The sequence below is a fragment of the Manis javanica genome, chromosome 11 (genome assembly GCF_040802235.1).
Source record: "Manis javanica isolate MJ-LG chromosome 11, MJ_LKY, whole genome shotgun sequence".
Taxonomy (NCBI): domain Eukaryota; kingdom Metazoa; phylum Chordata; class Mammalia; order Pholidota; family Manidae; genus Manis; species Manis javanica.
Genome location: NC_133166.1, coordinates 116,569,558 through 116,596,564, shown reverse-complemented (window position 1 = coordinate 116,596,564; position 27,007 = coordinate 116,569,558). Strand labels below are relative to the sequence as shown.

General features: G+C 59.8%; 1 protein-coding gene and 1 long non-coding RNA gene across 7 annotated transcripts; both read right to left on the bottom strand.

Annotated features, from left to right (window-relative positions):
- Positions 1–958: 958 nt before the first annotated feature.
- On the bottom strand, positions 959–5,625 carry LOC118967887 (uncharacterized). Of its 3 annotated transcripts, XR_005055202.2 has the most exons (3): positions 5,520–5,591; positions 2,670–2,970; positions 959–2,051 (listed from the first exon to the last, which is right to left on the bottom strand). It is a non-coding gene; the product is annotated as an uncharacterized lncRNA (long non-coding RNA). The 3 variants fall into 3 exon arrangements; XR_012123159.1 differs by lacking the exon at positions 2,670–2,970 and having other exon boundaries at positions 959–1,832; positions 5,520–5,625; XR_012123160.1 differs by lacking the exon at positions 2,670–2,970 and having other exon boundaries at positions 959–2,343; positions 5,520–5,547.
- A 1,158-nt stretch (positions 5,626–6,783) lies between these two features.
- ATG2A (autophagy related 2A) lies at positions 6,784–26,184 on the bottom strand. 4 transcript variants are annotated; one of them, XM_073217559.1, is made up of 41 exons: positions 25,907–26,184; positions 23,692–23,854; positions 23,429–23,581; positions 23,168–23,270; positions 22,642–22,777; positions 22,402–22,500; positions 22,009–22,105; positions 21,760–21,924; positions 21,517–21,657; positions 20,786–21,023; positions 20,565–20,709; positions 20,385–20,477; positions 19,804–20,007; positions 19,459–19,702; positions 19,054–19,150; positions 18,799–18,958; positions 18,015–18,157; positions 17,796–17,935; positions 17,530–17,690; positions 16,946–17,096; positions 16,609–16,808; positions 16,431–16,511; positions 16,102–16,208; positions 15,921–16,013; positions 14,873–14,943; positions 14,584–14,660; positions 13,898–14,068; positions 13,628–13,754; positions 13,326–13,540; positions 12,584–12,792; positions 12,188–12,323; positions 10,565–10,780; positions 10,283–10,384; positions 10,115–10,199; positions 9,881–10,013; positions 9,735–9,807; positions 9,447–9,529; positions 9,078–9,199; positions 8,778–8,932; positions 7,537–7,686; positions 6,784–7,448 (listed from the first exon to the last, which is right to left on the bottom strand). In XM_073217559.1, exons 1-41 carry the CDS (start codon positions 26,075–26,077, stop codon positions 7,212–7,214), a joined length of 5,847 nt encoding a protein of 1,948 aa, XP_073073660.1. In that variant the 5' UTR covers positions 26,078–26,184; the 3' UTR covers positions 6,784–7,211. The 4 variants fall into 4 exon arrangements, with proteins under 4 accessions (XP_073073660.1, XP_073073661.1, XP_073073662.1 ...); XM_073217560.1 differs by having other exon boundaries at positions 19,804–19,962; positions 25,907–26,183; XM_073217561.1 differs by having other exon boundaries at positions 13,904–14,068; positions 19,804–19,962; positions 25,907–26,183.
- Between the last annotated feature and the right edge of the window lie 823 nt (positions 26,185–27,007).

Sequence of the window (27,007 nt, the reverse complement as noted above, 5' to 3'; positions counted from 1 at the left end):
CCTACTGTCTGTGCCATCTTTAGCGATACTCAAGGTCTCCAGGACTGCCGGCTGTAAAACAGGCTAAGAAAACAGCTGCCTCCCAGGATTAAATGAGTTCATGTACACAAGGCACAGAACACCAAACTCAGTTAACTCAAGTGATTACAGAAATTGACTATAGGGCCAGCCTTGCATCAGAGAAACTAGACCAATTGTTTACTTTTCTATAGTATCCAAATTTTATATAATACACATACTTGATTTTCTTAAATGGCAGGCGGGTGGGAATGGGAAAAAAACTAGGGACATTCTACAAAACATTTCTCCTGAACTCTTTAAGAATGTTAAGGTCTTGGAAAACAAAGCAAGACTGAGGACAGTTCCAGGTGAAAGCCGACAGAAGAGACATGACAACCCAACGCGAGGCCTGGTCCGGCCTTGCTGGGACGGTCCTCTGAGGGCGGTCGGCCGGTAGATCATGGCATTGCATCACTGTTGCCATGCCTACGTTGGTAACTACTGTGCTTGTGAAAGCAAACGGATGTCATTAGGCGGTACATGTTGAAATATTTAAGGGTGAAGGCTCATGACCTTTGTAACTTACTCTCAAATGGTTCAGAGAAAATGTGTGTGTGTGTGTGTGCATGTGAGACAGAGGCAGGAAGGGAGGGAGAGCAAATGAGGCAAGATGTTAACTTGCTGAATCTAAGTGAAGGGTATCTGGGTGGTCTATGTATCATTTTTGCAGCTTTTTTGGAGGTTTTGTAATTGTCAAAAACAGAAACAAAAACGCCTATAAGGAGGTACTCCTCCCTTCAGGCACCACGTGGCCTGATCTAATATTATATTTGCATGACCTGGTGGTACCAAAGTCCATTTATAGTAAAATGGATAGATCAACTGTATTCTATTGTACAGTGGAATAGCATACGACAGTGAATGAACGTGGACAAACTACAGCTCCAGCAAGCACATGTTGACAGCCAGACAGGCAGCAGAATTCATTTATATAATAAACATGTAACAAACCCAGGCAAAATGATCACACCCTGTTTTGGGCTGCATGCATGGGTGGGGAACTGCAGAGAGAAAGGCAAGAAGTGGTTACTATGAAGGTCGCGAGGGGTCACCTGGAAGAACGTATTTTGTCTGGGGTTCTGCAGCACAGAGATTTTCTTTCTTGAGTAATAGTTACACAGGGTCTCATAATTATACAAGTATTCACTGTACATTTATGTTTTATACACACATAACAGCTGTAAAAGTCCCATCAGGAACCCCGCTTTGTGCCAGGTGGACGCTGTAGAGTGCGGACATCCCCGCAGGCTGGGAAGGAGTCGGTGGGGAGAGGCCTCGCCCAGCTCGGAGGAATGCGGTCTGGCGCGCCCCCTGGTGGTGGCCACAGGGAGCAAGACTTGCAGAAGAGGACGCTACGAGGCGGGAGGGAACAGCCCACCTGCCCCAGGCCTCGTCCCCTTTCCGTGCATTTGTCCTTGTTATTCCTTCCTTCTCCTGTGCTCACGACCTGTCACTGAGCTTCACCTCTGCGAAAGCTTAATTCAAATTCAGCTCCTTCAGGGAGACTTTCCCTATCACGGCTGCCCAACACTGATCCTCTTCCCGCCACCCACCTTTCTCCGAGATTGGAAAATGGTTAATTTGCACACATTCTCAGGACACCTCTTCAGTCGGCATTGTGTTCTGTAAAGATGACGGTGATGAAGATGATGGTGGGCAATGACTGAGGGCCTCCAAACGTCTGATGTCTCTCTCCCCATGAACACCTTCTCGCGTACGGTCAGTCCTTCAGCATGTGTTATTAAGCACCTACTCTGTGCCAGTCCCCGAGGCTACAGGAAGCAAAAAGTCAGTGGTTCACAGGCCGGGGAGAAACAGCCAGGCATTGGTGATGGAGTGTATTTAAGATGTGTGATGGGTGCCTAAGAAAGGCCACAGAGCATCCTGGGAGCCAGTGAGTGGGGGACCAGGGCAACCAGGCAGGTGTCCTGGAGGCTTGGGAGGAGTGACAGCAGTTTCCAGACTAGGCAAGATGCACACAGGCCCAGAGCCTGTGGAAAAAGCCTACATGTCAGTGGAGATCAAGGTGCCAGTTGGAGAGAGGTGGGTCTACCTCACTCAGGAGTTGGGACCTGGTCTCCAAGAGCCATCAGAAGCTCTGGAGAAGCCATCACCTTCCACCCTAAGCCAGTGCTCTGGCCCTAGGTCCTGACAGCCCCTAGAGGGTCAGAGTTTAGCTCTGTACTGTTCAGCCAGTGATCTTGAATACTGTGCTGAGGAGGTGGGTGTCCAAGAAGGATGAGTGAGTCATGGACTTTGCCCTCAAGGAGCCTGAGACCAGCCCTGGAATTAGATAAGCAGGCAGAGCTCTCAACCCTGGATGGAACGAGATAAGGGGCAGTGGGAGAGGCCCACAGAGCCCAGGAAGAGGAATGGGGCAGCTCCTGCAGATTCATGGCAGGGGAGTCTGAGCTGGGCCTCCACAGAGGATACGGGGGTGCAGGGATCTGAAGATAGGGCAATGTGTCCCCCTACAGTGCTGTAGGGGAGCCAGATGCTTGTCAGCTGCATAGGGTCACCAGAGGGAGAAGGTCCAACTTGGTCTGTGACTTTAGCAAATGCTCATCCTCTCTGAACCTGTATCATCTCCCGAACACATTCACAATTACCTTGCAAAGTTGCTGAGAGGTTTCCAGATGATTGACATATCCAAGTGCCCAGCACACAGAAAGGGTTCAAGAACAAGTTCCTGTTATTAAGCAATTTGGAATTTGCTTCTACATCTGTGTTTCCAATTTAAAAATGTCTATTTTTTTAGCCACAGAAAATTTTTTATTCAAATGAAAATTTCTGCAGAACCCCACTGTATAAAAACTCAGTGGGAGGCTGTTGGGGAAGCTGGAGCAGGGTGAGTGGGCTTGACCAGTTGGCTGCCTCCTTCACCAGAGTGGCTGTGTTGCGGGGACATGACTGGCAAGAGAGAGGAGAGAGGGGCAGGGAGGGGAGGCAGGCTCACGCTCCTTGTCCTGGGCTGGGGGATGGGGGTGCGGTGGAAGGAGGGGTTCCAGCACATACTGGGGCCGAGAGCCCTTGGCCTCCCTTGTCCATACTACACAATGGAGATTCTTCCTCGAGATGTAAGATGGAGGCTTAGGCTCTTCAAACACTTATGAAGCACACCCCTGGGCTAGGCCTGGGTGGGGGGGCTGAGCTCACAGGTGGTGGGAAGACAGAAACATTGGGTGAGTGCACTGCTCAGGGGAAGTATAGGGTGCTTGGGGATGCTTTGTAGGCACTTAGGATCAAGTGGGCTTCCAGAAGGCTTCCTGGAGGTAGCAGATGCTTGGGCAGAACTTGGAACAGTAAGGGTGAGCCTGGTAGAGACCGGGAAGGGTGCTCCAGGCCAAGGGAACAGCACGGGCAAAGCACAGAGGCATGCCACAGTGCAACCAATATAGGGGGGAATCTGAAGCAGTTCCAGCTCACGGAGCGGAAATGGAAAGGTGGGAATGAGACAGGCAGGAGTGGGGTCTCGAGGGCTGTGCTCAAGTCTTCATTGCCCAGCAGACACCCCCTAGCCCAGCCCCTTCCCCATCAGGTCCTGGCGGCTGGCATTGAGGCGAACATACCTGTGACCTATGGAATTGGCAGCCAGAGGGGACACGAGAGCACTGGCTGTCAATTCATAGGTCAGAGCCCTGTGCACTCGATCATGGCAGCCGACTGACAGCCTGTCACTCTCCTGGGCCTGGGAGAGTGGCTGGGAGGCCCCTGCTGGTCTGCTGGGCAGCAGCTGCCTCTCCTCCTCCGTGGCCACTGGCCTCCATCCCAGATAACAGCAGCCCCACTGGAACCAGTGGGCACTTCCACATGGAGTTGCTGTTACAGGGGGTGGAAGCCGATTGGAGGCCTGGGCCCTGCCCACCTGGCATCTCCCTTTGGGCAGAGGTCCGGGAAATATCCCACACCCACCCACCTGACCCTTGGGTCTTTGGGGCCCCAGGTCCGTGGTCTTTTTGAGGCTCCTTATCATCTGAGGCCCACCCCTGGAGTCTGATGCCAGCACTCTGCTGGGCGAAGTCCAGTCTCAGCCCCAGAGCTGCTCGTAAAGCCGGGAGTGGCTCTGGTTTACAGCTCATGGGCAGCCTTTGCCCGCCCGACACCCCACACCCTCTGCCCCTAAGTTCTTTATTTCCTCATTTCTTTCCCAACCAAAGCTGAGCCCCAGTTTCAGGTTTGGCCGCAGTAGCCTCTGCCCTCTGTCCTTTGCCCACCCTTCCTGCTGTGGCCACAGGGCAGAGGGACTGCGGGGGTCGGCTGGGCATCTGTTGGTCTCTAGGGACCCCTGAGAGCCCAGATTCCTGAGGCCAGCCCTGTAGGAGAAGCTGGAGATGAGACCTAGAGTCAGGCAGGGATGGAGGGAAGAGAAAGGGAGAGCGAGGCAGAGAGGCCAGAAGGGAAACATGAGACAGGCATGGAAAGGGACAGAATGAAGAGGTCAGGGAGGGCCAGGGAGGGAGAGGGCGTCAGAGGCCCTGGGAAGACGCTGAGGCACAAACCTGCTAGCAGGAGGCGCAGACAGGACTGTATGCAACCACCCAGCTGGAGGAACACTTGACATCTCAGTGGCCTGAGAGCCAGCAGGGGCCTAGGGGCTGGGTGACCTTGAGCGTGTGGCTTAACCTCTCTGAGCTGCTGCTGGTTCATCATATCATTACATCAGACCTTGTGAGACTGTCCTGCACACTGGCCTAGACTGATGGGAAGCCACCCTTTAACCTCTGGGGCCATCCCTACTGTGAGGAAAGGAAGGAGCTGAACTGGCCCAGGGCCCCGAGGAACAGGCCTTTCTCCTGCAAAATGTGTTCTCACCCCCCACAGACAGGCCCCGGCCCAAGAGGCTTCAGTGACATGTTCCAGTGCCAGGCCTACCAAGGCCTAGGGAAGCTTTCAGATACCCCAAAGATTCTGGAGAGGAAGAGAAGCTACGATTCTGAGCTTTTAGAGTGGACTTGGGCCATGCCCCCCTTTCCCAGTAGGGGAAACTGGTCCAGAGAGGCAAAGGAGGCCACCCACGGTCACAGAGCAGGGCCTTGGGGTCCACCCTGCCTGGCAACCTCCCTGAAGTGGGACACAGTCAGGATGGGATGAGGGTATCCCTTGGCAGGAGTCCTCTGCCTGGGAGGACAGGCCTGCGAATGAAGACACGATGGCTGGTGATACTGCCCTCCTACACCCCACGCCTGGCAGGCCCTCCTACACCCCACGCCTGGCAGGCCCTCCTGAGATGCCTGGGGAGGCCATGGCAGTCCCGCCCGGGGCTGCAGCTCAGGCAGTCCTGGTTCCGCATCCCACAGGTGGGAACTGAGGGCCGGGGCTGGGAAGGCTTGCAGCGTCATCAAGGGGCTGCCTAGGTCGCTTCTTCAGAAGGGCTGGGACCCTGCAGACAGGAGGCTGGGCTCGGGAGCACCCTAGGACGGAGGGGCTGTAGGGGTCTGACCACGGGGGCAGGCTCTTACCTGGGCACCTGGCTGGCCTCTGGACACAAGGAGGAAGTGGGGACGCCCAGGGCCCAGCGCCTTTTGAGCCGTTGGCCCAGCCCCTGGCAGCAGTTAATGATTATCTGGCTGCTTGTCAATACTGATCACAAGTGTGGTTGGAAGGGCATGAACCCCTGGACTGTGCCCCGGGAGGGTGGGGCTGTTCCAGGAAGCATCAGGCTGGGCTCCCATCTGCCCCACCTGGTGGCATCAGACCCCAGTCATCCGCAGCCCACCAAGGGCCCACTGCCCCAGGTGACCACAGGCAGGGAGTACCCCAGGGTCCACCAGGACAAAACTTCTGCCCTGTTCACATGGTGCCCGGATCTCCTAATGAGAAAGGGAAGCCAGGGATGCAGAGAAGAGCTGGGAGGACCTGTTGACCCCAGAGAGGTCCGTGGACGCCCCAGCTAGGTGACAGGGTTCCATGTCTGTGACTCCCAACCTGAGCCGTGGTCTTCTCACAGGCCCACCCGCCCACCTCCGTGCTGTGCTCCAGCGAGAAAGGAGCAGGAACAAGGGGTGTATGGGGGTGGGGTGGACAAGGGGCATTTTCCAAACCCATGTCAGTTTCTGCACAAATGCCATTGTCAGGGCCCCTTCCAGCCAGAGCTGCCCCAGTGGCCTGCCCGCCCCGGTGCCCTGGACCTGGGACTCTGGGAAGAGGCTTATCACCTGAAGAGCCCTCTGCTAGGGACAGCACAGCAGCCTACAGATGGCCTGGCCTTCCAAGATGGCCTGACTGCCCCTCCTGGTCCCAGGTCATGGGGCAGTAATCATGAGGAGGGACTGAGGCTCAAACCAAAGGTGTCGCTACAGGTCACGTGGTCGGGGCCTGCGCCTCTCTGGGGCACCCCACAGCCCTGCCCTTTGCTCTGGTCCAGCATCTTCCCGGCCATTCCTGCACACCTGGCCCCAGGTAAGGCAGGACGGGGGGTCTGGCAGGGGTAGAGTCAAGAATCATGGTCTGGGCGAGACAGAATCCAGGCCCCTCCTGTCCCATCAGAAACGGGACCAGGGTGGTGCCACCCCCCCACCTCCCCAGTGGGGAACAAGGACCAGCCCAGCTAGGCCACAAGGGCAGCCAAGGGAGGGAGTACAGGGGTGGGCAGGTGGCTGGGTTAGAGGCCTGGGGGCAAGGAAGGAACGGTGACCCTTGATGGTGACATGGGAGGTGCTGATGTAGATGTGGCGATCTGGCCAGGCAGAGGCGGAGGCCTTGAAGGTACACAGGACCAGGGGCTGGCAGTGGGCAGTTTATTCCACTTCATGCAGACACTGACCCACACACTCAAGGAGCTTAAAAATAATACACTGAACCACACTGTGTCTGTCCTGACAGCTCCCTCCAGACACAGAAAGACACTTGGCTGAGTGGGGTTGGGTACAAGAGCCTCTGGCCTGGGACAAGACAGCAGTGTGGGCCCAGGCAGTGGTGGAGGCAGTGTCCTTTCTCCCCAGAAGAAAAGTGCAGAGATGGGGCCCAGGCCCCAGGCAGGGAGGCCCCGCCTCTGAAGCCTGGCAGCAGGTGGGCCGGGCAGGGTCCTTCCCAATCTTCCCCTGGAGGGCCTGGCCTGCCTGCCTGTGGGCCAAAGCTCTCACCAGGAGCGGGAGCCCAGGTGCTGGGGTGAGCTGGGCGTGGTGGGCAGCAGCGTCTTTGGGTCCTGGCGATCAGTCCTGGGTCTCGTCTGCGCGCCACTTGAGAGCGTGGTCCTTGTGGGCATCAGGGAGTATCTGGTTTCGCATCCCCCCCAGCAAACTGGATGTGGCCTCTGTGGCCAGAATGAGAGGCTTCACCACTGTGGGGGGCAGCTGGCGGATCACACCCCCCACAGCACCTGTCAGCCCCTTCTGCTCATGGCCCCGAGACGCCACATCGCAGATGGTCTGAGCCGTGTCCAGGATGCCCTGTGGAGGTCAGAGGTCAACACAGAGGTTTATGTGGGGAGGCTGGCACGGATCGACTGGGACTGGGGGCAGGACAGGGCCTCAGTACCTCTCGAACTGTGTCGTAGGCCTTGGCCACACCTTCCCGGAGGTCTGCGGGCTGCTGGCCCTTCCGCCTCCGTGTGGGGCGCTTGTCCTGCAAGGAGCGGGGGATGGGTGCCGCCGGGGACAGGATATCATACACGGTCTCTGCTGTGGCCTGGGGGAGTGTTGGGGACACTGGATGAGGAGAGCTGGACTGGGCAAACAGGCCTGACCTCTGGGCCCCCTGAATCAGCCTCCAAAGACCCTGCTGGACCCCAGGGCAGCTCAGGGAAACCACCATCCCACCACGTCCCATAGCCATGCTTTCTGGGGCTGCTCCTGGGGTCCTGCTAAGGGTCAGGGGGCTTCAGATGGGGTGCACGCCTCCTGAGGGGATTCTCCTAATGTCCTCCAGACCCAAATGCCTCCTCCTGCCAACCGCCACATCCATGTACCCCCACCCCGTTTGTGGGGTGCCACGGATAGGTGTGCATCTGCCTCCCCCAGCCCCGCCTGCCCGGCCTCACTGGCTCTGGGGGCAGTCCCAGTAGAGGCCTGGGATCCCCCTCACTCAGCCCCATGGGTCCAGTGCGTCCATCACCTGCCTTCAGCCTGCCAGCTCCTAGTTCTGCCCCCCTGCCTCTCTCCCAGCGTCACCCCTTTCCACTATAGCCTCCCCTGGCTGTGCCTGCAGGGGGCTCTTGGGAGCCTGCTCATCTCTCCAGCCTCCCCTCTAGAAGCCCCGTTCCAGCTCCATGGGGCTGGGTTTGCAGGTCCCAGAAAGCACTGAGCTCCCCACCTTTGCTCACTCATCCCCCACCCACTACAACTGGTCACAAATGCCTGCCTGTCCCCAAACCTTCCACCACAGGACTCATGGCACTGGATGACAGCTGCTCAGGGGACAGCCCCTGCCCTCTCTGGAGATCCGTCCAGGCCTAGCAAAGCACAGGGCCTGAATGAGCCAGGGCCAGTCTGGGCCACAGTTTCTTTGTCTGTAAATGGAACCACACCCTCTCTCCCCTTCAAGACAGCCAGCTGCAGAGACCCAGCAGGCTGCAAAAGCCTGGGGTGCCCACCCTCCCACACGGAACCACTGTGGGCCCCAGGCCAGTCGCTCGGCCTCCCCTGTCTGTGACAGTTCTTCACAAAATGAAGCCATGAACCCAGGCTACCCACTCTTAGTAGAGCTTCGGGGTCGGGATCAGGTGCTGTGAAGCTGACCCTCCCTGCCCTGCATGGCCTGGACGCAGGGCACCTACTCACCTGGATAGCCTGCACCAGTCGGTTGCTGAGTTCTAGGGCAGCGGAGGCTGTGGATGAGCCAAAGGAGGCGGCCCCCCGCTGAAGCCCCCGCATGAGGCGCCCATCTTTCCTGTACTGCTCGATGGGCAGCCACAGTAGGTCCCGGAACCCTTGGACTAGGGGGATAGAGCTGTCAGAGATGCCCAAGGCTGCACTGCCCCTGCCCACCCTGTCATAGAACCTCCACCTACCCCCAGTGGCAGCTTCCAGGCTGCCCAAGAGGCAGAGCAGTTTTAAGAGCCTCCAAAGCCAGATACTCACAGAGCTGGACCACTGAGTGCATGGGGCCCACGCCCCCCAGCAGGCCGGGCAGCTGGTTCTTGCGGATATCCTGCAGCCACTCATTGAGAGCATAGCCCAGCACCTTGTCCACGCCCAGGAGCCTGGGAACGGGAGAGGAGGGTGTGGGGGCAGAGCCACACACTGAGGGGGTCACCTTAGACACCCGAGGTGCTCTGGCCCCACCCAGTCCTGTGCAAAGGGGTGACTGAGACTGTTTTCCAGAGGAGAAACTGGGGCTCCACAGGGGTGACGACCGGGCCCGAGTCACCCAGCCAGCCAGGAAGAGAGCAAAGGGAAGATAGGCAGAGGCTGGAGAGAGGCTGGGAGTGGAGGGCGAGGGGGGCTCACCCATGCCGGCAGCAGAGCCGCTTTAGCTTTAGCTCGGAGCAGTTGAGCTGGGCCAGGCCGATGAGGAGGCCAGCAAAAGTGCCCTGGGGTCACAGAAGGGGTTCAGGTTTACATGATGGGGAACAGGGACCTGCCCGGCCCATGGGAGCCACTGGAGGCCAGTCAGCAGTTGATGGTGCCTAGACACCATCAAGCTCTACACCCCAAAGACCAGGCCATACCTGGGCAGAACAGGGAACCCAGGAAGGATCCAGCCCGTGTGGCCACCCTGCCCATGGCCCCTCTTACCACCTGGTCCATGGAGACGTGCTTGCCATGGTAGTCCAACCAGACGGGCACTTCGGATGTGAAGCGGAACTCCCTGGGGGGCAGGGGTGGGCGGCTTTGGTCACTGACCCGCCTCCCTGTGTCCTGGCCCAGGGCCCCAGCTCTACCTGAAGTAGATGGGCTGCTGCTCCGCAGAGGAGTTGTGGCCACTGCCTGGGGTCTCCTGGGGGCTGGTCGTCTCTACACCATCAGGCTGCCCTTCCCAGGGGCTGCTGGCTTGGGCTCGGGTCTCAGGGCGAGCTGGATGGGGAGCACAGACACGGGGTGGGCCTAGGGACAGGCCTGGGGATGGCTGGGAGGCAGGAGGCCAGCACCCAGCCCTCCCTGGCCCAGCTCCTCACCCTCCGTGGAGCTCTCCGCCGGGACCATGGGGGCGATGCCAGCCACTAGGCTGGTGAAGAAGTCCTTGAGGAAGAGCAGGGCATCCTGCAGCGGAAAGGTGCGGGTCAGGCCCACAGGCCTGGAAGCAGCGGCCCCCCCCGGCCCCGCCCCTGCCCCCGCCCACTCACTTGGTCCACGTTAAGCCGCAGGGGCATCAGTGAGACTCGGAGACAGCACTCGGGTCCGCCCAGGTTGGTCGTGGGGGCCACGTGCAACGCTTTGATGGTGAGCTGTGGGCAGAGGGTGAGCTCGGGGCACCTGCTGGGCCTTGGGTCCTGCCCTCGCTGCTCACCCAGTCAGAACTGCCCTGCACCTGCGGTCCCCTCGGCTAAGGCCGCCTGAGCCCCACTGTTTGCCCAGGCTACCCAACGCACAGATCAGCCCTGCCTGGGGGGAGGCGGGGGCCGTACCATGTTGGCGTGGGCGCGCCGCGGCATCCGCTCACTCGTGTGCAGGTACAGGAACTTGTTGATCTGGGACGAGGCCAGCCGGTCGCGGACCTCCAGCTCCTGCACAATGAACACCTGGCGGGACAGCGGCTGCTCCTCCAGCTCCCGGCCAGCGCCCGTGGGGCCCGTGGGGGCCGCGGCTGGCTCTGCTGGGTACACCTCGTGCTGGAAGCTTACCTGTGGGCGCACGGAGGCCTGAGCTGGGGAGGCTCCCCTCCCAGCCGCCCTTCCCGTCCCTAGTCCCACCTCAGCCCCTGCCGGGCTGCACACCTCCACGTGGCCTGTCACGCAGGCATTTTCAACTCCAGTCGGCAGCACTAACCCCTTCCCTCCCCATTCCCGCCGCCCCATCACCCCAGATGTAAACCTCCCCTTCCAGCTCCCCATCACTGTGGTGGTCAGTTTTGCTTCCTCAAAACATCTCCAATCTCTCTGAACCTCTGTCATCTCCATAGCTGCCACCTGGTCTTGGAGCTTCTGTCACCCCTCCCTGGGACAGCCCCTCTACTTTGCCTCCTCCAGCCCCTTCACCACACCCCCAGGGACCTTCGTAGGGCATACACTTGCCCACCTTGAGTTCTGCAAGCCCCTCACCTGGCCTGGCAAAGCCTTGCTCTCTCTCTAAAGCCCACCTCGGCCCTGCTCCTGTTGTCCTAGCCCCACTGGTCTCTCTTCTGCCCTTGAACAGGTCAAGGTTTTTCTCACCTTCAGGCCCAGGCCCTGGCCTTCCTCTCCCCTCACCCAGCACTGGCTCCCTGTGCCGTCAGGTCCCAGAGGGGCAGCCCCCTCCCAGAGTTCTCCCAGCACCACCTGCAGGCGGGGGAGTGGGTCTGGCAGGCCACTCTCAGTAGGCGCACCTCCACTACGTCATGTCTCAGGTCCTGCCTCAGACACATCTAGTCCCCCAGCCCGACCTGCGGTTCTTCCCACCGTCAGAATCTTTACCGAACCTCACCACTGCGTCTGCTCTGCTGCGGCCGCCCTGAGCAGCCACTGACCACGCTGACTGCGTCTCTAGTCAAAGCCCAGACCTCCACGGTCTGCAGGGCCCAGTACCCGCTCGCAGCTCTGGTCTCTCTCCTGCTCTCCTGCATGTTCAGCTCCTGCCTCGTTGGCCTTCTTGCTTCTGGCACATGCCAGGGCTGCTGCCAGCTTGTGGCCTCTGTGCCCTCTGCCTGAAAACCTCTTCCTGGCTCCCTGCCTCAGGCCTTTGTGCCAACTGCACCTTTGCTGGAGGACTTTGCTGCCCTTCCCCAGCAGCCCCTGTGCCCCAGGCCTGCTTTATTTTCGCGGAGCATGTATCACACTCCACACTGTATTTATCTTATTTGACTCCCTCTGGCGCTCCCATACAAGTGACGGGAAAGCAGGGCTTCTGTCTGCTTTCTCATCGCTGCATCCAGCGCCTGGTGATGGGGGAACAACGCCCGGTGTGCACGAGGCATGGCAGCCACTCCACAAATGCTCGGTGACTCAGCGCATGACCAGGGCCCGCACCAAGTTCCCGAGAAATGGAGTGCAGGCTGGGCAGCAGGGGTGGGCCGCCCCCCCAAGCGGGCCTCTGCACCCTCGCCCGCAGCCCACCTTGCTGAGCTGGATCTCCATGAGGACGTGGTGCTGCCTCCCACTGCCCCCCTGCATACGCCAGGAGTTCTGGGGTCGGTTGGGGCCGAAGCATCGGGAAGGGGAGCCCCTGGGGCCCATGAGGCCAACTCTTGCCCTGGAAGAGGGACAGGGGATAAGCTGACTCAGGGGGACCCCCTTCCTCATGCGCTCCCCTCACAGCGGGCTTTCAGCCTGAGACAGGAGACCCTCTCAGCCCTGGGAGTGGACAAAGAAAGGAAGAACTGAGGCCAGTGAGGTAAGGACATGGTTCAGGGTTCCCCACTGCTGAAGGTCCAAGCTGGACCCCAGCCCTGGTCCCATCTCCTGGGTGGGCAGGCCCTGCTGCCACAGCTGTCACCGCACCCTCCTCCTCACCTGTGGCCAGGGTGGGGGCCAAAGTCTCGACCCCCATAGAGGTGCCAGACGAAGGAGACCTCACGCAGCACCACACGGCTGCTGGGCACTGGGAAGTGGGCAGGTGCCCGCAGCAGGTCCGTGCTGCCCAGCGGCCGTGAGAAGTGCCCGTCCTGAACAATGATGGGGCCTGGATGCAGCTGCGTCACCACGGGCTCCCCATCACGAGGCTGTGGGAGGAGACCAAGTGAATATATGTGGCATATATGTCTTGCTCAGTCTGGCCTCACCTTCTCTCCTGTCCTTATATCTCCCTCCCCATTCTGGACAAAAGGTGACTCGCATGGGCCACCATCCCCAGAACCTGTGCTATGTGACTGCTCTGTCCAGAGGGGCCTGAGTGCCCCTTGCCCATGCCAGCCCTGTCTCCCTGGGAGCTGGGTCTTGTTTGCATGTGACATTCCCACTGGCCCGTGGGGGCCAGGAGGTGAGCACCCAGGCAGCCAATTGACTCTCACCCTCCCAGTGGCCACCCTGTTGCTCTTCCTTCCAGCTCCATGTCCCAGTTCCTCTGCCCGGGACACCAGGACTTCTCTCTTCCTCTGAAAATCCATTTGCTTCTCAAAGCCTGGAGTCCGGGCATGCCTCCCCGGGAGACCTTCCCAGCCTCCCACACCTCTCTCAGCAGGGGCTCCAGAGGGGCACAGGACTGAGCCACCCTCTCCCGCCACTTCTTGGCCTGCCCAACCTGCCCGCCACACACCGGGACTCCTAGGCCAGGAGCATCGAGGATGCAGAACTCATCACTGTCCAGAGTGTCTCCATCCCCCTCCTCTTCCTTTTCATCTTCCTTGGCCTCTGAGGGGGACCCCAGGCTGCCTGTGGGGGCTACCACAGGAGGTGACAGGGGCTGGGCCCCACTCCGTTCACCTGGGAACAGGTAGACTGACACTGGAGAGGCCTGAGGCGGGGGGCCACCTGTGGGAGGGAGAGGCCAGTTTCAGGAGAATGTCTGGCACGGGTGCCTGACCGTGTCCACTGGCCCCAAAGCACCCGCCACCCCACCTGAAGGCTGGGACAGCTCCCGCAGGCTGCGCTCCGTGTCCAGGAGGGCGTCGGCCAAGTCCCGCTGGTTGATGAGGGCTGTCTCCACTGGGGGACACGAGGGCAGGGAGGCAGGGCTCTCGGACAGCTGGGCGGGCAGGTGGGGAGGAGCGGTGAATGAGAGACAGGAGGGAGGGGCGCCCCCCAAGGTCCCCCAGTGCCAGGTCCCTGGGGGGTGTGGCAAGGGAGGGGCCTGGCAGAGCTCTGGTAGCCTGTGTGGCCAGGCCTCACCTGTACCTTCTGGCCGGCGATCTCCGTGGGGCTGGGGGGCCGGGGAGGGGGGTGCAGGTCACCTTCGCTCATTACGTACTGGAGCAGGTTGACTAGCAGGGCGCAGGAGTCGGCGCAGCTGTGCACATGCACCACGTTGTTGGAGCAGCGCAGCTCGAACAGTGGCTGGCTCTGTGGGGGAGGGATGGGGATAGGGATGCGGTGGGGGCGTCAGCAGCCCAGGCTCTGTCCCTGCCATGGTGGCCAGCCTGCCCAACAAGCCCACTCCACAGAGAAGCAAACCAAGCCCGGGGAGTGCAAGGGCTTCGGCAGGGCCACTAGAGGAGGCAGGAGGCACTCCCTGCATGAAGGGCTTTGCTGCCCACTCCTATCTCAGGGAGGCGGAGCCCACGATCTCCATTTTACAGAGGAGGAAACGGGGGACCAACAAGGGCTGTCTGACTCCTGAAGCCCTGCCTTTGCCCCGGCTGCAGCTGCCCTTTGCTGGGGCTCACAGGGAGGGACACCCCAGTAGGCCCGGCCCTTCCTGGGAGGGCCAATAACTGCAGTCCAGCATGAGAAGGGTAGGTGGTGAGCCCAGGCCCAGAGGGCAGAAGACAGTGAGTGGGGAGAGGTGATGCTCTGGAGGCCCCCTGGGCCCTGCATCTGCCCCGGCTCAGGGGACCCTCGGTGGCGGCCACACTCACCAGTTTGCCCGCAGTGTTCCCCTTCCAGGTTTTGATCACCAGCTCCAAGAGGTCGACATCCAAGACGCAGACATAATCTGAATCAGAGGCGGAAGTTCCTATGGCCTCCTCCTACCCAGCCCTCAGCCCGCCGCCAGAGGGGAGAATGTGGGGCTTATCTGGGTGCAGCCCACGTGTATGGGCACTGAGAACCCGGCCAGCAGCTGGGGGAGGGCATCTGGCTGCTCTGGGTGGGGCTGGGGAACACGGACCCGCTGTGGGAAGGGAGCCCGATCCAGGCCCTGCCCACCTCGCCGCAGATCTGGGGTCTCCACCTCACACTTGTCGGACAGGTATAAGGCCGAGTCATCGAGGATGAACCTAGTGGGGAACAGGGCTGAGAAGGGCCCCGGGAGCCGCTGCAGGCGGCAGCTCTACGGGAGCCAGCAGGGGAGGGACTCCTAGAGACAGGCAGAGGAGGCACCCACAGAGGTCCCAAGCCCGCGAGAAACTAGCACAGGACCCTCACTGGCCTCGGTGTTCTTGTCTGTACAATGGGGAGATGGTGCCTGGTCTCTGGGTGAGCCTGCACAGCAGGCGCTCATTCCGGCAATAGTGCTTATGGTTCCCCAGCACTTCCTGCTCCTCCACCTCAGCTGGGCTTTTCAGCAGCCCTGGGAGCAAGTGTCCTGTTCCTCGCTGTAACATTCGTTGTTTATAAGTCCTTATTTTAATGCCAACATAATACAAGCTCCTTTAAGATGCCTAAAACATACAGCAATAAAAAATAATCCCTAACCCTCAATTCTGAGAAAAGCACCATATATAATTTCTTCCCGTCTTTTCTATGAAGCCACATAGAGATGTATATAAATACTCCCTCATAAATCTTCGTTTTTTTTACACATACTTAGTTTTATATCTTTTTTATTTTTTAGGTAAATATTGTACTATGGCATTACCCCATTTTTTCAATGTTATACTTTCCAACTTGACTTTACTGGTTGGATGGGCCATGTTTACTGACTCAAATTGTAATTTGGGGGCACTTAGATTTTAAGTTTTGACTGTTTTGAATTCACTACGAAGCATTTTATTCTACCTTTTTTATCCTTACATTCCTACGACAACCACCAGAAGCAGGATTATCAGGTCAGAGAGCATCAACACCTTCAAGGCTCTGGTTCAGGAGTCTGACTGCTCCATGGAAGGTGGAACCAATTCCCCTTTTTGAGGGAGGGATCAGCACCCAAATTTAAAGAAAGGCTCAGAGAGTGGCCTGGGAACACACAGCAGGTAGGCAGGACTCTGGGGGAACCCCGGACTCAGTTTGGTGGCAGGACGGGGGTGCTGCATACCTCAGCAGGAAGGTGGAGGTGTCCATGATGATGTTGCTGGAGAGGGTGAAGCTCTCAGCGGTGAGGAGGACACGTACAGGGAGGTAGAGGGGCCTGGGGGTCACATTTGCGCTTGGGCAGGCTCCTTGCACGTGAGAGCCTGCCCCCAGCCCCTGGCCCCCAGCCCTCCCAGTCCAGATACCTGTAATCCACGGCGCAGGAGAACAGGTGTGTGTGTAGGACCGTGATGACAGCAGGGGGCAGATAGCCCAGCACCGGGTCATCCAGCACATCCAAGAACTCTGACAGCTTTGGGGGCCAAGGTGGGAGTGGCAGTGAGGATGAGGGGCCTCTTCCCTCCTCTAACACCCCCACCCTAGCGCAGCTCCCCACTTGCTGCCCATCACACCCCCTTGCCCAGGGGCTCCACTAGGATCAGCTCCAGCCTGAGGTCAGCTGGAGCCCAGCCCGTGCCCCTCCCACTGGCCTTCTCTGTCTAGACACCTGCCCGCCTACAGCACCGTTGCTTACCTGGGAGTGCCAGCTCTGTTCTGGCAGGGACATGTAGTGGCGCAAGGTGGCTCTCTGCAGCCGCAGTGTCACCAGGAACTCCTGGGGGTGGGACAGTGAGCGCAATTGGAGCCAGCCCACTGTGCGCCACAGCAGCAGCCGTCCAGCCAAGTGGGTGGGCCAGAAGCAGGCACCATACCTTGACATTCTTGTGGGGGTCCAGGTGGATACGAACGGCTGTGGACAGCATGTGGGGGCCCCCGCCTTGGCCCTTGTGGCCTGAGGCTCCCCATTCGGTCACTCCTTCCTCCGATGGGTAGATGGTTGGGGCTAGCTGGGCTGGAGGAGCAAAGCTGGGCAGCTCCAGGTGGCTGGGCAGCAGGCAGTCATCCACCACCGCTGAGGAGGCATCGGGTGAGCCCCTTGCCAAGCTGGCCAGTCACCCACTCCACCCAGGGCCCACACCCCTCCTGAAAGCCCTGCCCCTGTCCAGGGACCCTAGAGAGCCCTCGGCGACTGGCCCCCAGCCCTCACACCTCGGTGGAAGAGCGCTGCCTTTTCAGCTTCCAGGCAGAAGTAGCCAAGTCCGGGCTGGCCTCGGTACCGGGAGACGCTGAAGATGGTGCCTTGCTCTACGTCCAGCACCAGCTCCCCATGCACGGCCTCTAGCCGCTTCCCACCCTCATCCTGCCAACAGAGCACGGGGTTTGGCTTTACTGGCTGCACGCAGCCGCCCCCACACCCTCAGGGACAAGGGGGCCTCCTGGAGCCCTGGCCTGATGTGGATCAGCTCTGGCCTTGACCCACTCCACTGGAGACCTGGGCAGCACTGCTCGCTATTGCAGAGGAAGTCACCCCTGCCCTGTCTGCTCCAGTACAGATGGTGCCTTGGATCGAGCAGGCACTGGTAAGTGGCTGACAGGGTGCAATGGGGTGGGGACAGTGTGACACGGATGGGTGAGTGGGTGGTGGGTGGGTGCTGCTGGCTGTAGAGGCCACACTCAGTCCCACTGAGGCCTCTGTTTCCCACCTTCCCACAACTTGGAGCTGCTCACACTAGTTTGTTTTCCTGACAATGGGGGCTGGGGAGAGGGGCTCACCTCCCCCAGGCTGCCCTCACCTTGGTCTCACAGAGAGCTGTGATCCGACCCTTCAGCACTGTCACCAGTGTAGAGAAGGTACTCTGGGACTGAGGGCCTGGGGGCTTGGGGGCACGGGGTTGGGGGGTGCCCGATGCCCCTACTGAGAAGAAGTGGGCATCCTCATCGTCCGAGTCTGAGTCTGGGGTGAGACCAAGAAGCCGAGTGGGAAGGAGGCCTGGGAGGGCTACCCCGACCCTGCCCGCTCTGGGGATGCCGGGGGCCCTGCCAGGGGGGCCCCTCCTACCCAGCTTGAAGGCCGACTTGCACATCTTGAAGTTGTCCTGCCAGAAGCCTGAGGGGCCCTGGAAGCTCTGGGGGTGAGCTGTGGGGGCAGGGGGGGGCAGCAGGTCTGCAGGCTCCCACATGAGCAGGTCATTGTTGATCCTGGGATGGGCAGATGCACAAGGTGGTGAGGGTGGCCCATCCAGGCCCCTGGCCACCCCCCTCTGGCCTGTGTCGTCACCTGTTGTAGAGGCTCTCGTAGACCTCCTTGCTGGGCAGGAAGACATGGGTGCTGGGCAGGAGCACTTCCAGGCTGCAGCGTGACAGTGCGAGGGCCCGGCCCTGGAAGGCCCTCATCTCCTCAGGGTCTCCAGGAATCACCATCTGGGCAGGTGGGAAGACGTGAGGGCCTGCTGGGGCTTGGGGATCAGGCCCAGGTCTGCATTCTGACTTCCTCTCACTCACTCATTCTCATTCATTCATTCACATGAACCCTACTCTGCTGGGACATACGACGGTCATCTGGTGTGAAGCACTGACCCCCGGCCACCCTGCTCTGAGGGCCTCTTGTGTTAACGTCTCTATCCTTACAACACACTGTGAGACAGGTCACTGTGCCCCCTTTCCAGATGAGGAAACTCATCTGTAGTTAACCCTCCAAGGTCAGGCAATCCCCAAGATGGCTCAGCCACTGGGTGGCAGGGTCTGCATCTGAACCAGGCCATTGGACCCAGAGGCCGGGCTCCGCACTGCCTCTCACTCAACCCTCATCACCTTCAGTGAGAGGGTCCTGATGAATGTACGCAGCTGCTGAGTGGCTGATGGGATAGGGTCCTGATCTTCCCAAAAGAGGGCTCAAGCCCCTGGGAGTTGTCCCCACTAGTGTCCTCAATTACGGGCCCTGCAGGCTGGGGTGCTTCTGATCCCATTGACCCAAGATGATGGAAGAATGAAATCCTCGTTGGTCTCCCCAGTCTATACCCGCCAAGTGGCTTCCATGAGACCCAAGGGGTCTGGGATCTCACCTCCTCTGTCTCGTACATGGTCCTCTTGGAGGAGAAGGGCGAGGGCTCGGGCTCCTGCAGCTCGCATGGACTCTCAGCCGACATCTCCAGCTCCTCTCCCTTCTCTGGGGCCACCTCCCACTGTGTGCTGCTGAGCTGGGGGTTCAGGGTCACCACTACCCTGCCGAGGCACAGGCCGGTCATCAACCCCCGACCCCTGATCTAATGGCCTCCGACCACCCTCAGTAGCAAAGCCCTGTCCACAGCTCCACTTACTGGGGCAGAAAGTATTTGTGCCCAGGGCTCTTGGGATCCAGGGCTTTGGAAACCCGTAGGCAGGCAACTGGTGGCTTCTCTCCATCTTCGTAGGAGCCTGGAGGGGGTGAGGAGGGGTGAGGGGTTGTCACTGCTGCCTTTCCCCATTTCTTCCCTGGTGCAAGGTGGGACAGGGGGCTGGAGCCTGTTGTTTCCAGTCTGCAGACTTCAGCCCTCCCTCACGCCCACAGTCTGCAGCAGCCCAGGGGCAAAAGGTCCACTCTGTCCACTGCCCAGAGGAGCCCAGGGGCAGGTAATGCTGGCACCCCACAGAGCTGGTGAGGCCAGGGCCCCTTCCATAGCCTCAAGCCCACCTCTATAGGCCAGAGCCCCCTGAGCCGGGTGTGGTTTCCCAGGGGCTCTCACCATGTAGGTCAGAACAGGTAAGTTCCAAGCGGGTGGGGGCTGGGGGGCCAGGCCCACTGCTCAGCTGCAACTGGAACTGGGGCTCACTCAGCTCCAGCAGCAGATGCTCAGTCCGCACAGCCTGGCCCGCCCAGGGGTCCCGCTCAGGCCGCAGGTCAGCAATGGGGAAGCACAGCTGCAGGGTGGCCCGGGGCGCCGAGAGCTGCACCACTGTCTGCTGCTCAGTTGCTGGTGGGGTCTCTGTCTGTGGGGGTTGGGAGGTTAGATCTGGCGCCAAGGCCCCCCACCTCTGGTTAAAAGCTAGGAGATTCAGGCTCCACACCCTGCCCCAGCTGGGCATCTTACCAGCAGGCCAGCAGGTAGCTCAGGGGAGGGTACGGTGGCCAGGTGTAGCAGGGCAGCAAGCCGGTCCAGGGCCCCTAGCTCCACATCTGCCTGGAAGTCGGCCAGGTCCAGGGCCAGTTCTGAGTGACAGTGGCAGGCAGCTGGGCGACGGGGTCGGCTCTGGGGGCCAGGGGACAGGGTGAAGGCAGGACAGGAGGGGACCCCCTTGAGCAAACAGAACACAGAGCCCTCCTGGGTGGTGGGGAAAAGAACTGGGGAAGGGGACCCAGGAGGGAACAGGGAGACCCTCACTACCCTGCTCAGGCAGACAACCATGCTTGCTTAACAAAAGCCACCCAAATCCTGCCACTCCCAGCTTGGAGGCCAGCAGGGGTTTGCTATGAGGAACTCAGTCAGGCTTAAAGAAGGCAGGTACTGGGCCCAACTACACTTGAGCCTCCCAGATGGGCAGGTGTGCTCTACCCAGAATGCAGGTAAGGAGGGTGGAGGGCAGAAGCAGGGGGCACCAGGGAGGCTGGCACAGGGACATCAAAGCACCATGGCGAACAGCCGGGGACCTGGGGCCTGGAGGATGGGGTTACCTTGGACACACGGCGCAGCGTCTGCGTGTGGCGCAGGTGGGCACAGGGCCGAGCTGAGGCCTGGGAGCCCAGGCTGCTGGGGAAGCTCAGGATCTGGGATGGGCCACAGGAAGTGAAAGGGTCAGGCTGCAGCCCATGCCCATCTGAACCTACAGGCCCGCACCTGCCCTGAGCCTTCACCTCTGTGTACTCAGGCTTGGGAGCACCCCTGGGCCACAGACATTCTAGCACTTCAAGCTGCCCGAAGTGCACTTCTGTGCTGGTGGTCCGCCGGCCCCTGCCTGTTCGCAGCTCCCAGGACACCTGCACGGCTGCGCCCGTTAGCCTGCAGGGAAGAAGTTGGACATCAGAGGGTGCACTCAGGGGCTCCAGGAGTCTCAGTCCCCGGCCTCAGCTCGTACCGGACATGGCTGCAGGGGCAGGCCCTCTGGAAGCGTGGTCGCAGATGGTGGAAGTCTCGGGAACCAAAGGGCCCCTCCTTGGTGGCATCAAACTCCGTAAAAAAGTGGGTGGTGAGGTCAGGTGGTCCAGGAGGTGGGGCAGAAGTCTGAAGCAAGGTCAGGGTCACGCCCCCCAAGGTCATCTTCAGCAGCGAGTCAGGACGCAGGGTGTCCGGGAGGGGCATGGGGGCTGTCCTGCCTGGGAGGACAGGAGTTTCACAGGGGGCTCCCTGGAGCTTATGGCACCCCAGGTAGGGTGAAGGTTAGACACCATGCTGGGGGCTGGGAGAAGCTCTGGCCTGGCTGGACTGTGACTCTGGCATGATAGAGGCTGAGTCCGGGCCCAGTCCAACCCTCTCAAGGGGGCCAGAAGGAGCAGAGGTGGTAAAGCCCTCAGCCCGGCACCCAACACACAATCTCTCAGACATCAGTGAAAACATACAGCCTGGTAAGGTCAGATCTTATTATCCCCCTTTTATGGAAGGGGAAACTGAGTCTCCAAGAATTCAAGTGCTTGGCCCCAGATCACTGACTGAAACTAGGCTCTGTACATTGCATCAACAGCCTCCCCTGAAAGCCTGCAGGGAACCGAGTCACCAATGGCAGACCTCCAGGCATCACTGGCACTGTGTAGGTGGCATCACACTGGCACTGAGGCCTCTGCCAGCTATTCCTGCCTCTGCAGCACTCACCGGCTGGGGGGGCCTGGGCAGACGGCCGGCGGGGGGCCACGTCACTGTGCACAGAGGAGCCCAGGTCCACGTTGGAGAGGGACAGCTCAGAGAGGGCAGAGGCCACACTGCTCGTGAGGCCGGCCATGGAGAAGAAGAGGTCTGTGAACCAGGGGTGGGAGGTCAGGGGCAGCAGGGCATGGCCCCAACTCCGCATCCGCACTAGCTGTCCCACCGACTGCTGGGTCTGGCTCCAATACCCACCAGCACTGTCCAGGTTGACAAGAGGGTTGGTAAGGGGGTCTGGGCCAAGAGGCTCAGCCACAGCCCCTGCCTGCAGCTGCTGGTTCAGGTCCTGCTCAATCAGCCACAGGTCTTCAGCACCTAGTGGGCGGCTCTTGTTCAGCTTGTCGACCAGGCCCTGGGGGTCTACAGGGAAGGACACCTTGTGTCAGTCCAGGTTGGCCAGCCTGTCCCCCACCTTCTCACCCCTACACCACCCAGACACCTTACCTGCAAGGCTCATGGCGCTAAGCAGTTCCTGGAGCTGCTGGAGCTGCCGTGGGGTCAGGAGCAGGTGCAGGGAGCCCAGCTGCCCAGCTACCTCCAGCTGGAGGCAGAGGGGGCAACATGGAGCTTATATGCCACCCAGGCCCTGTGAGAGCTGCAACACATCTGCCCTCACCCTGAGGAGGTAGGATGCTGGTTGCCAGGATAAACTCTGTCACCAACTAGCTGTGTGACCCTGGCCACAACTTGACCACTCTGAGCCTCAGTTTCTCCAGCTGCCAAAAAGGCAATAATATCCTCCACTCAATGACCACTCTGTCCTGGGGAAAATCAGCACTGCTGCAGATGCCGCTGAGATGGGACACAGCCCTTCCTCCCCAGGGGCTGGGGACCCACCTTGGGGCCTGGGAAGGCCTCATTCTGCTTCAATTTCACCATCAGCTCCATGTACCCTGAGCAGCTGCCAATCTGTAAGGGTGGCTCTGGGGGTTGTTCCTGGGAGGCGGAAGGACATAGGAGAGGGCATCGAGAAGATGTGGTCTGAGATGATCAGAAGGGATGGGGGACCATGTGGGCCAAGGGCCGGAGGGGACAGGGGTTAGCTGAAAGGGACTGTGGGGATCAGAGTTGGCCCACCTGTGTAGGGAGCTCCTCGAAGTGCAGGCGGAGCCCCGCTAGCTGCAGCAGCTTGTGCAGGAAGGCAGGAGGCTGGTGCACATCCACTGGAGGGGCCTGGCTTGGGTCCCGCACTGCCTCATCACAGTACTCCAGCCTGGGGAGTGCAAGGTCAGCTCTGGCCTTCCCCTGGCCACCCCAAGCTGGAGCCCCCTTTTCCGCACACTATTTTGTTCTAGGGGTCTGGGGTCAGGGAGTGGCCTGTAGAGTTGCCGCATCATAGCCAGGCCATTCGGGACCTCCAAGGCCAGCGCTAGCGTCTCAGACCCTTCTCCTGCCACTCCAGGCCTGCACCACCTGGCCCTGGACACCACCCCCGACTCACAACACAGCCCGCTTCTCCCCGAGGCAGCACCACCCAGGTCCACCCAGACTTGCCCTCCCTTTCCCAGGAGCTCAGGGGGCAGTGGGGGCAGGGCCAGGGCCATTTGGCAGCCCCACTCCCCCGCTTTCTCATGCCAGCCCACCCCACTCAGCCTGCTCGTACCTCTGCACGTGGACTTCCACCGCCACACCGCGCTCCCCACTGTCTGGTGAGTGCTCCACCCTCACGACAGTGTCCAGGAAGGTCACCTTGATCCTTCGTAGCACTGAGAGGTGGGGAGAGGTCTTAGGTCAGGTGGAGCAGCAAGGGGCAGGCAGAGTTTCCCTGTAGAGGCAGCAGGTTGGCCATACTACTGTCCGGGGCCCCTGTCCTGTGGGCCATGGGGGGGCAGGGGGGCAGAGGGGTCAGAAACGTCATGTTTACCAGTCTCGATGGTCTGGGCAAACATCTCCAGTCCCTCCAAGGGCTGTGGTGGCTCAGAGGGCTCAGGCAGCCCATCCCGCAGGCACTCCTGAGCCAGCTGCAGGCTCGTGGTCATGCATGAGGCCCAGCTCTGTGAGTCGGCAGGCCCTGGCCCTTTGAGCAGGAAGGGGGTCTCAGGGCAGGCAGGTCCAGTTACCTCATGGGTGCCCAGGCCTACTCCCACTTGTGCTCTCACCCCCATCCTGGCCTTGTCCTTCCCTCACCTGGGCCCTGGCGGGGCTGCAGGATGAGCTGGAGGCCTGACACATGCACCGTGCAGTGGTCGGTGAGCAGTGCAGCCCAGGGCACGGCCACCTCAATGGAGCCCACGAAGCCTTCCACCAGCTCCAGTGGTGATTCTATGGACTCCAGCACCTCGTTCACAGACTGGAGCAAGCAGGGCACAAAGCCGGCTCAGGCAAACCCAAACGTAGCTGCCGCACTCCTTGTCTGGCTGCCCCACCGTAGAGAGCACCCTCCCTCCTCCCTTCCCCCTGCAGGCTATCTACAGAGCCCTACCTCTGCTCACGCTGACCCCTACTTCTGGCCGGCCCTAGTACTGCATCACCCAAATATAACCAGTCTTTCCAGCCAGAGGAGAGGGAGCTGAAGGATGACCAGGAGGAAAGCAGGTGGAGGGGATGGAAGGTGGTATGTGTCCCAGGCATGAGGACAGTACATGCAGAGGCCCAGGGGAGACCGCAGCAGCTGCACCCCACTCTCATTTTGGGCAAGCATGGAGCTCAAGGCGAGAGTCCAAGAGATGCAGGCGAGGGGGCTGGACTGGGCCAGAGAGGACCCCCCAACTCCTGACACTCTCTCAAGTTTGAGGTCCTGGTTACAAATGGGGGAGCAGCACCCCTGGCCTGGGAGCTCTTTGAGGGCAGGAGCTGACCTGCCTTCTCTGTGTGACCCCAGGCACTCTGTGTGGTGTCACACAGAGAGGGCCTCCTAACCATTTGTTGGATCCATTAATAAAAAAATACAACAGAACTACAAGGCCCATAGAGATCAAGTCTATATTCTTGACCCAGAGATCCAGAGATGGGGGAAACTGTGGCCTAGTAATGGGACTAGTCAAGTCACCCAACGCACTATGGGGACTGAGACTGCGACCCAGGCCTCTCTCCTCATCCCAGGGTCCCCAGGCACTTGGCTTCTTCTGGGGTCTCCAAGGTAGGGGCTGCAGGCAGAGCAGCTGGGAGGAAGGGCCAGCTACTGGGAAGGTACCTGCATTCCACCAGGGCTGAGCTCCTCCCTGGAGGCCATCCGGTCAGCAGCCTAGCTAGAAATCAGTTCAATACCCAACAGGAGGGCAGAGCAGGGCAGGGTGGGAGTGTTTGCAGGGCTGGAAGTAGCAAGAGGCAACCTAGAGGGCCATTTCTTTCAGGTCAGCCTAGAAGGCTGAGGTAGGAGGTCAGAAAAGGCAAGAGGCTACTAGGAGGTGCCCCCAACTCTGGGCTCAGGCGTCTCCTCCTATCCTAACATTTGCTCAGGAAGGCCTGGCCTAACCCTAAAGCCCAGCTCCTCCTGCCCCAAATGCATTGAGGCCAAGCACCCTATTTGGCCATCCAGAAAACCGAGAAGCCCCCACTGCCATGCCCACCCCCGCTGCTCTGGACTGTAGGGTTGACCCTGTGCCAGCACTGGACTGCTGCCTCTAATTGGTGGCTCCTCTGCAACTTCCCAGGTCAGCTGGGCTGTGATCACCGCCCCTCACTGCCCCCAGACTCAGACCTCGGACCCAGACTTTTCTCCCCTCTGCCTCCTCCTCCCTGCCTAAGGCCAGACCTCTCCACCTTTCCTCCAGGGCTTCCCTCCAGTGGGGATGCAGGGCTCTAGGCCCTCCCCAAACACCCTCCAGTCCATCCCACTCTCCCCAAATCAGGAAGTAGGGAGCCGCAGCAGCAGTGACACGAGGTGTTGATCAACACGGGTGCTGACGCGGTTGTTGACATCCACATCCGGAGGCGAACCCCACCCACTGGGCCCAGGACCGAGGGTCAGGAGGTCAGGGCACCTTTCCCGCAGGTTACCTCGGCAGGACTCCGGATCCCTACCAGCCTTCCCCGACCAGATGCAAGGCCCCAACTCTGTCACGCCCTGGCCCGGCCCTAACAGAGACCCTCTTTACCGTCTCCTCAGCCTCTGACACAACGCTGCCCAACTCAGGCCCCAAATGAGGTGTTCTTATCCTAGCATTCTTCAGACAAGTGACATCCCCCTCCCCAGCCTCAGTTCTCTTCCTGCGAAGTGGAGGCAGGGACCCTTCCCATTCCACTTCTGGTTCTGGAGATCAGCCCGGGTTCCTCTGATGTCTGTAAAGGGCCGGGCTCCCATGGCCTCTCCTGGTCCCCCAGTCCGACCCAGTCTCCGAGAGCCCCAGGTCGCTGCGCCCCCTCCCCACGCCCTTTTCTGGGTTCAGACCAGGCTCCTCACCCAGATCTCCAGGTGGATGTCCCGCAGGGCAACGCTGCCCTTGTATAGATCGAGGCTGAGCTGGTCCAGGCTGAGGTGCTCCTGGAAGAAGTGACCCAAGTAGTGGTGCAGCAAGTAGCGGCAGACCCGCTCTTTCACACAGTTCGACCATGGCCACAGCCATCGTGACATCTCGGAGACCGTCGGGCCCGGGCCTCCTCCGCTCGCCGCAAGCCGGCAATCCCCGTTCGGCTGCGCTGTTCACTACAGCCCCCGGCTTGCCCCGCCGCTTCTCTCAGCTCCAGGCCGCGCCCCCGGACGCTCAGTCACGCCCCCACTCACTGCCATTGGTCACTGCAAAGGGAGAGGCCTAGTGATTGGGCGCAGGGGGCGGGGCCTTAGAGCGCCAAAATAGGACTGGGCTGTCTGCACGATATAGTGTTCCCAGTCTGGATTTACGCCTGCGTAAAAATTCTGCGCGGGAGGACCTTTAACCTCCCTTCTACAGGCTCTAGGAAGGCTGCTGCTTGTGGTCCAGCCCCAAAAAGGACCGCGCATGTGCTGACTTTCCAACTACTAGAGGTAGTTGGGGAGGACTTAAAGGAACAGTGTCCCGTCAAACTTGGTAAAAAGCTTCTCAGAGGAATAGTCGGTGTGAGAGCCCCAGCACACATCTGTAGAAATAATCAAGTGAAAAAAACATTTGCAGTTTACAAAACACTTTACCATCCTTTATCTCATTCAATCCTCATTGGATTGGAGATTATTGTCTTCATTTTACAGATAACAAAACGTTAATAGATTGCTGTGAATCATCACTAAGGAGAACTTTTTTTCCCATTCCTCACCTAGGGTGCTTTGCAGAGTCACTGACCCTGCCTTCTCTCTTCAGTTGTTCGGACCTTCAGCCCCTCTCTGGAATAATACAAATAGTTTTACATACCTCTAATCCTAAAATTAATTAAAAATGGACTCTAAATCTCTTGAGCAGGGGTTTATTGTTTTTGTGCAGCCTGTGAGCTAAGGATGGTTTTTACATTTTAAATAGTTGGAAAAACTCAAAGGAAGAATAGGATTTCATGACACGTGAAAATCATACAGATTGTCACATGGCAGCATCAT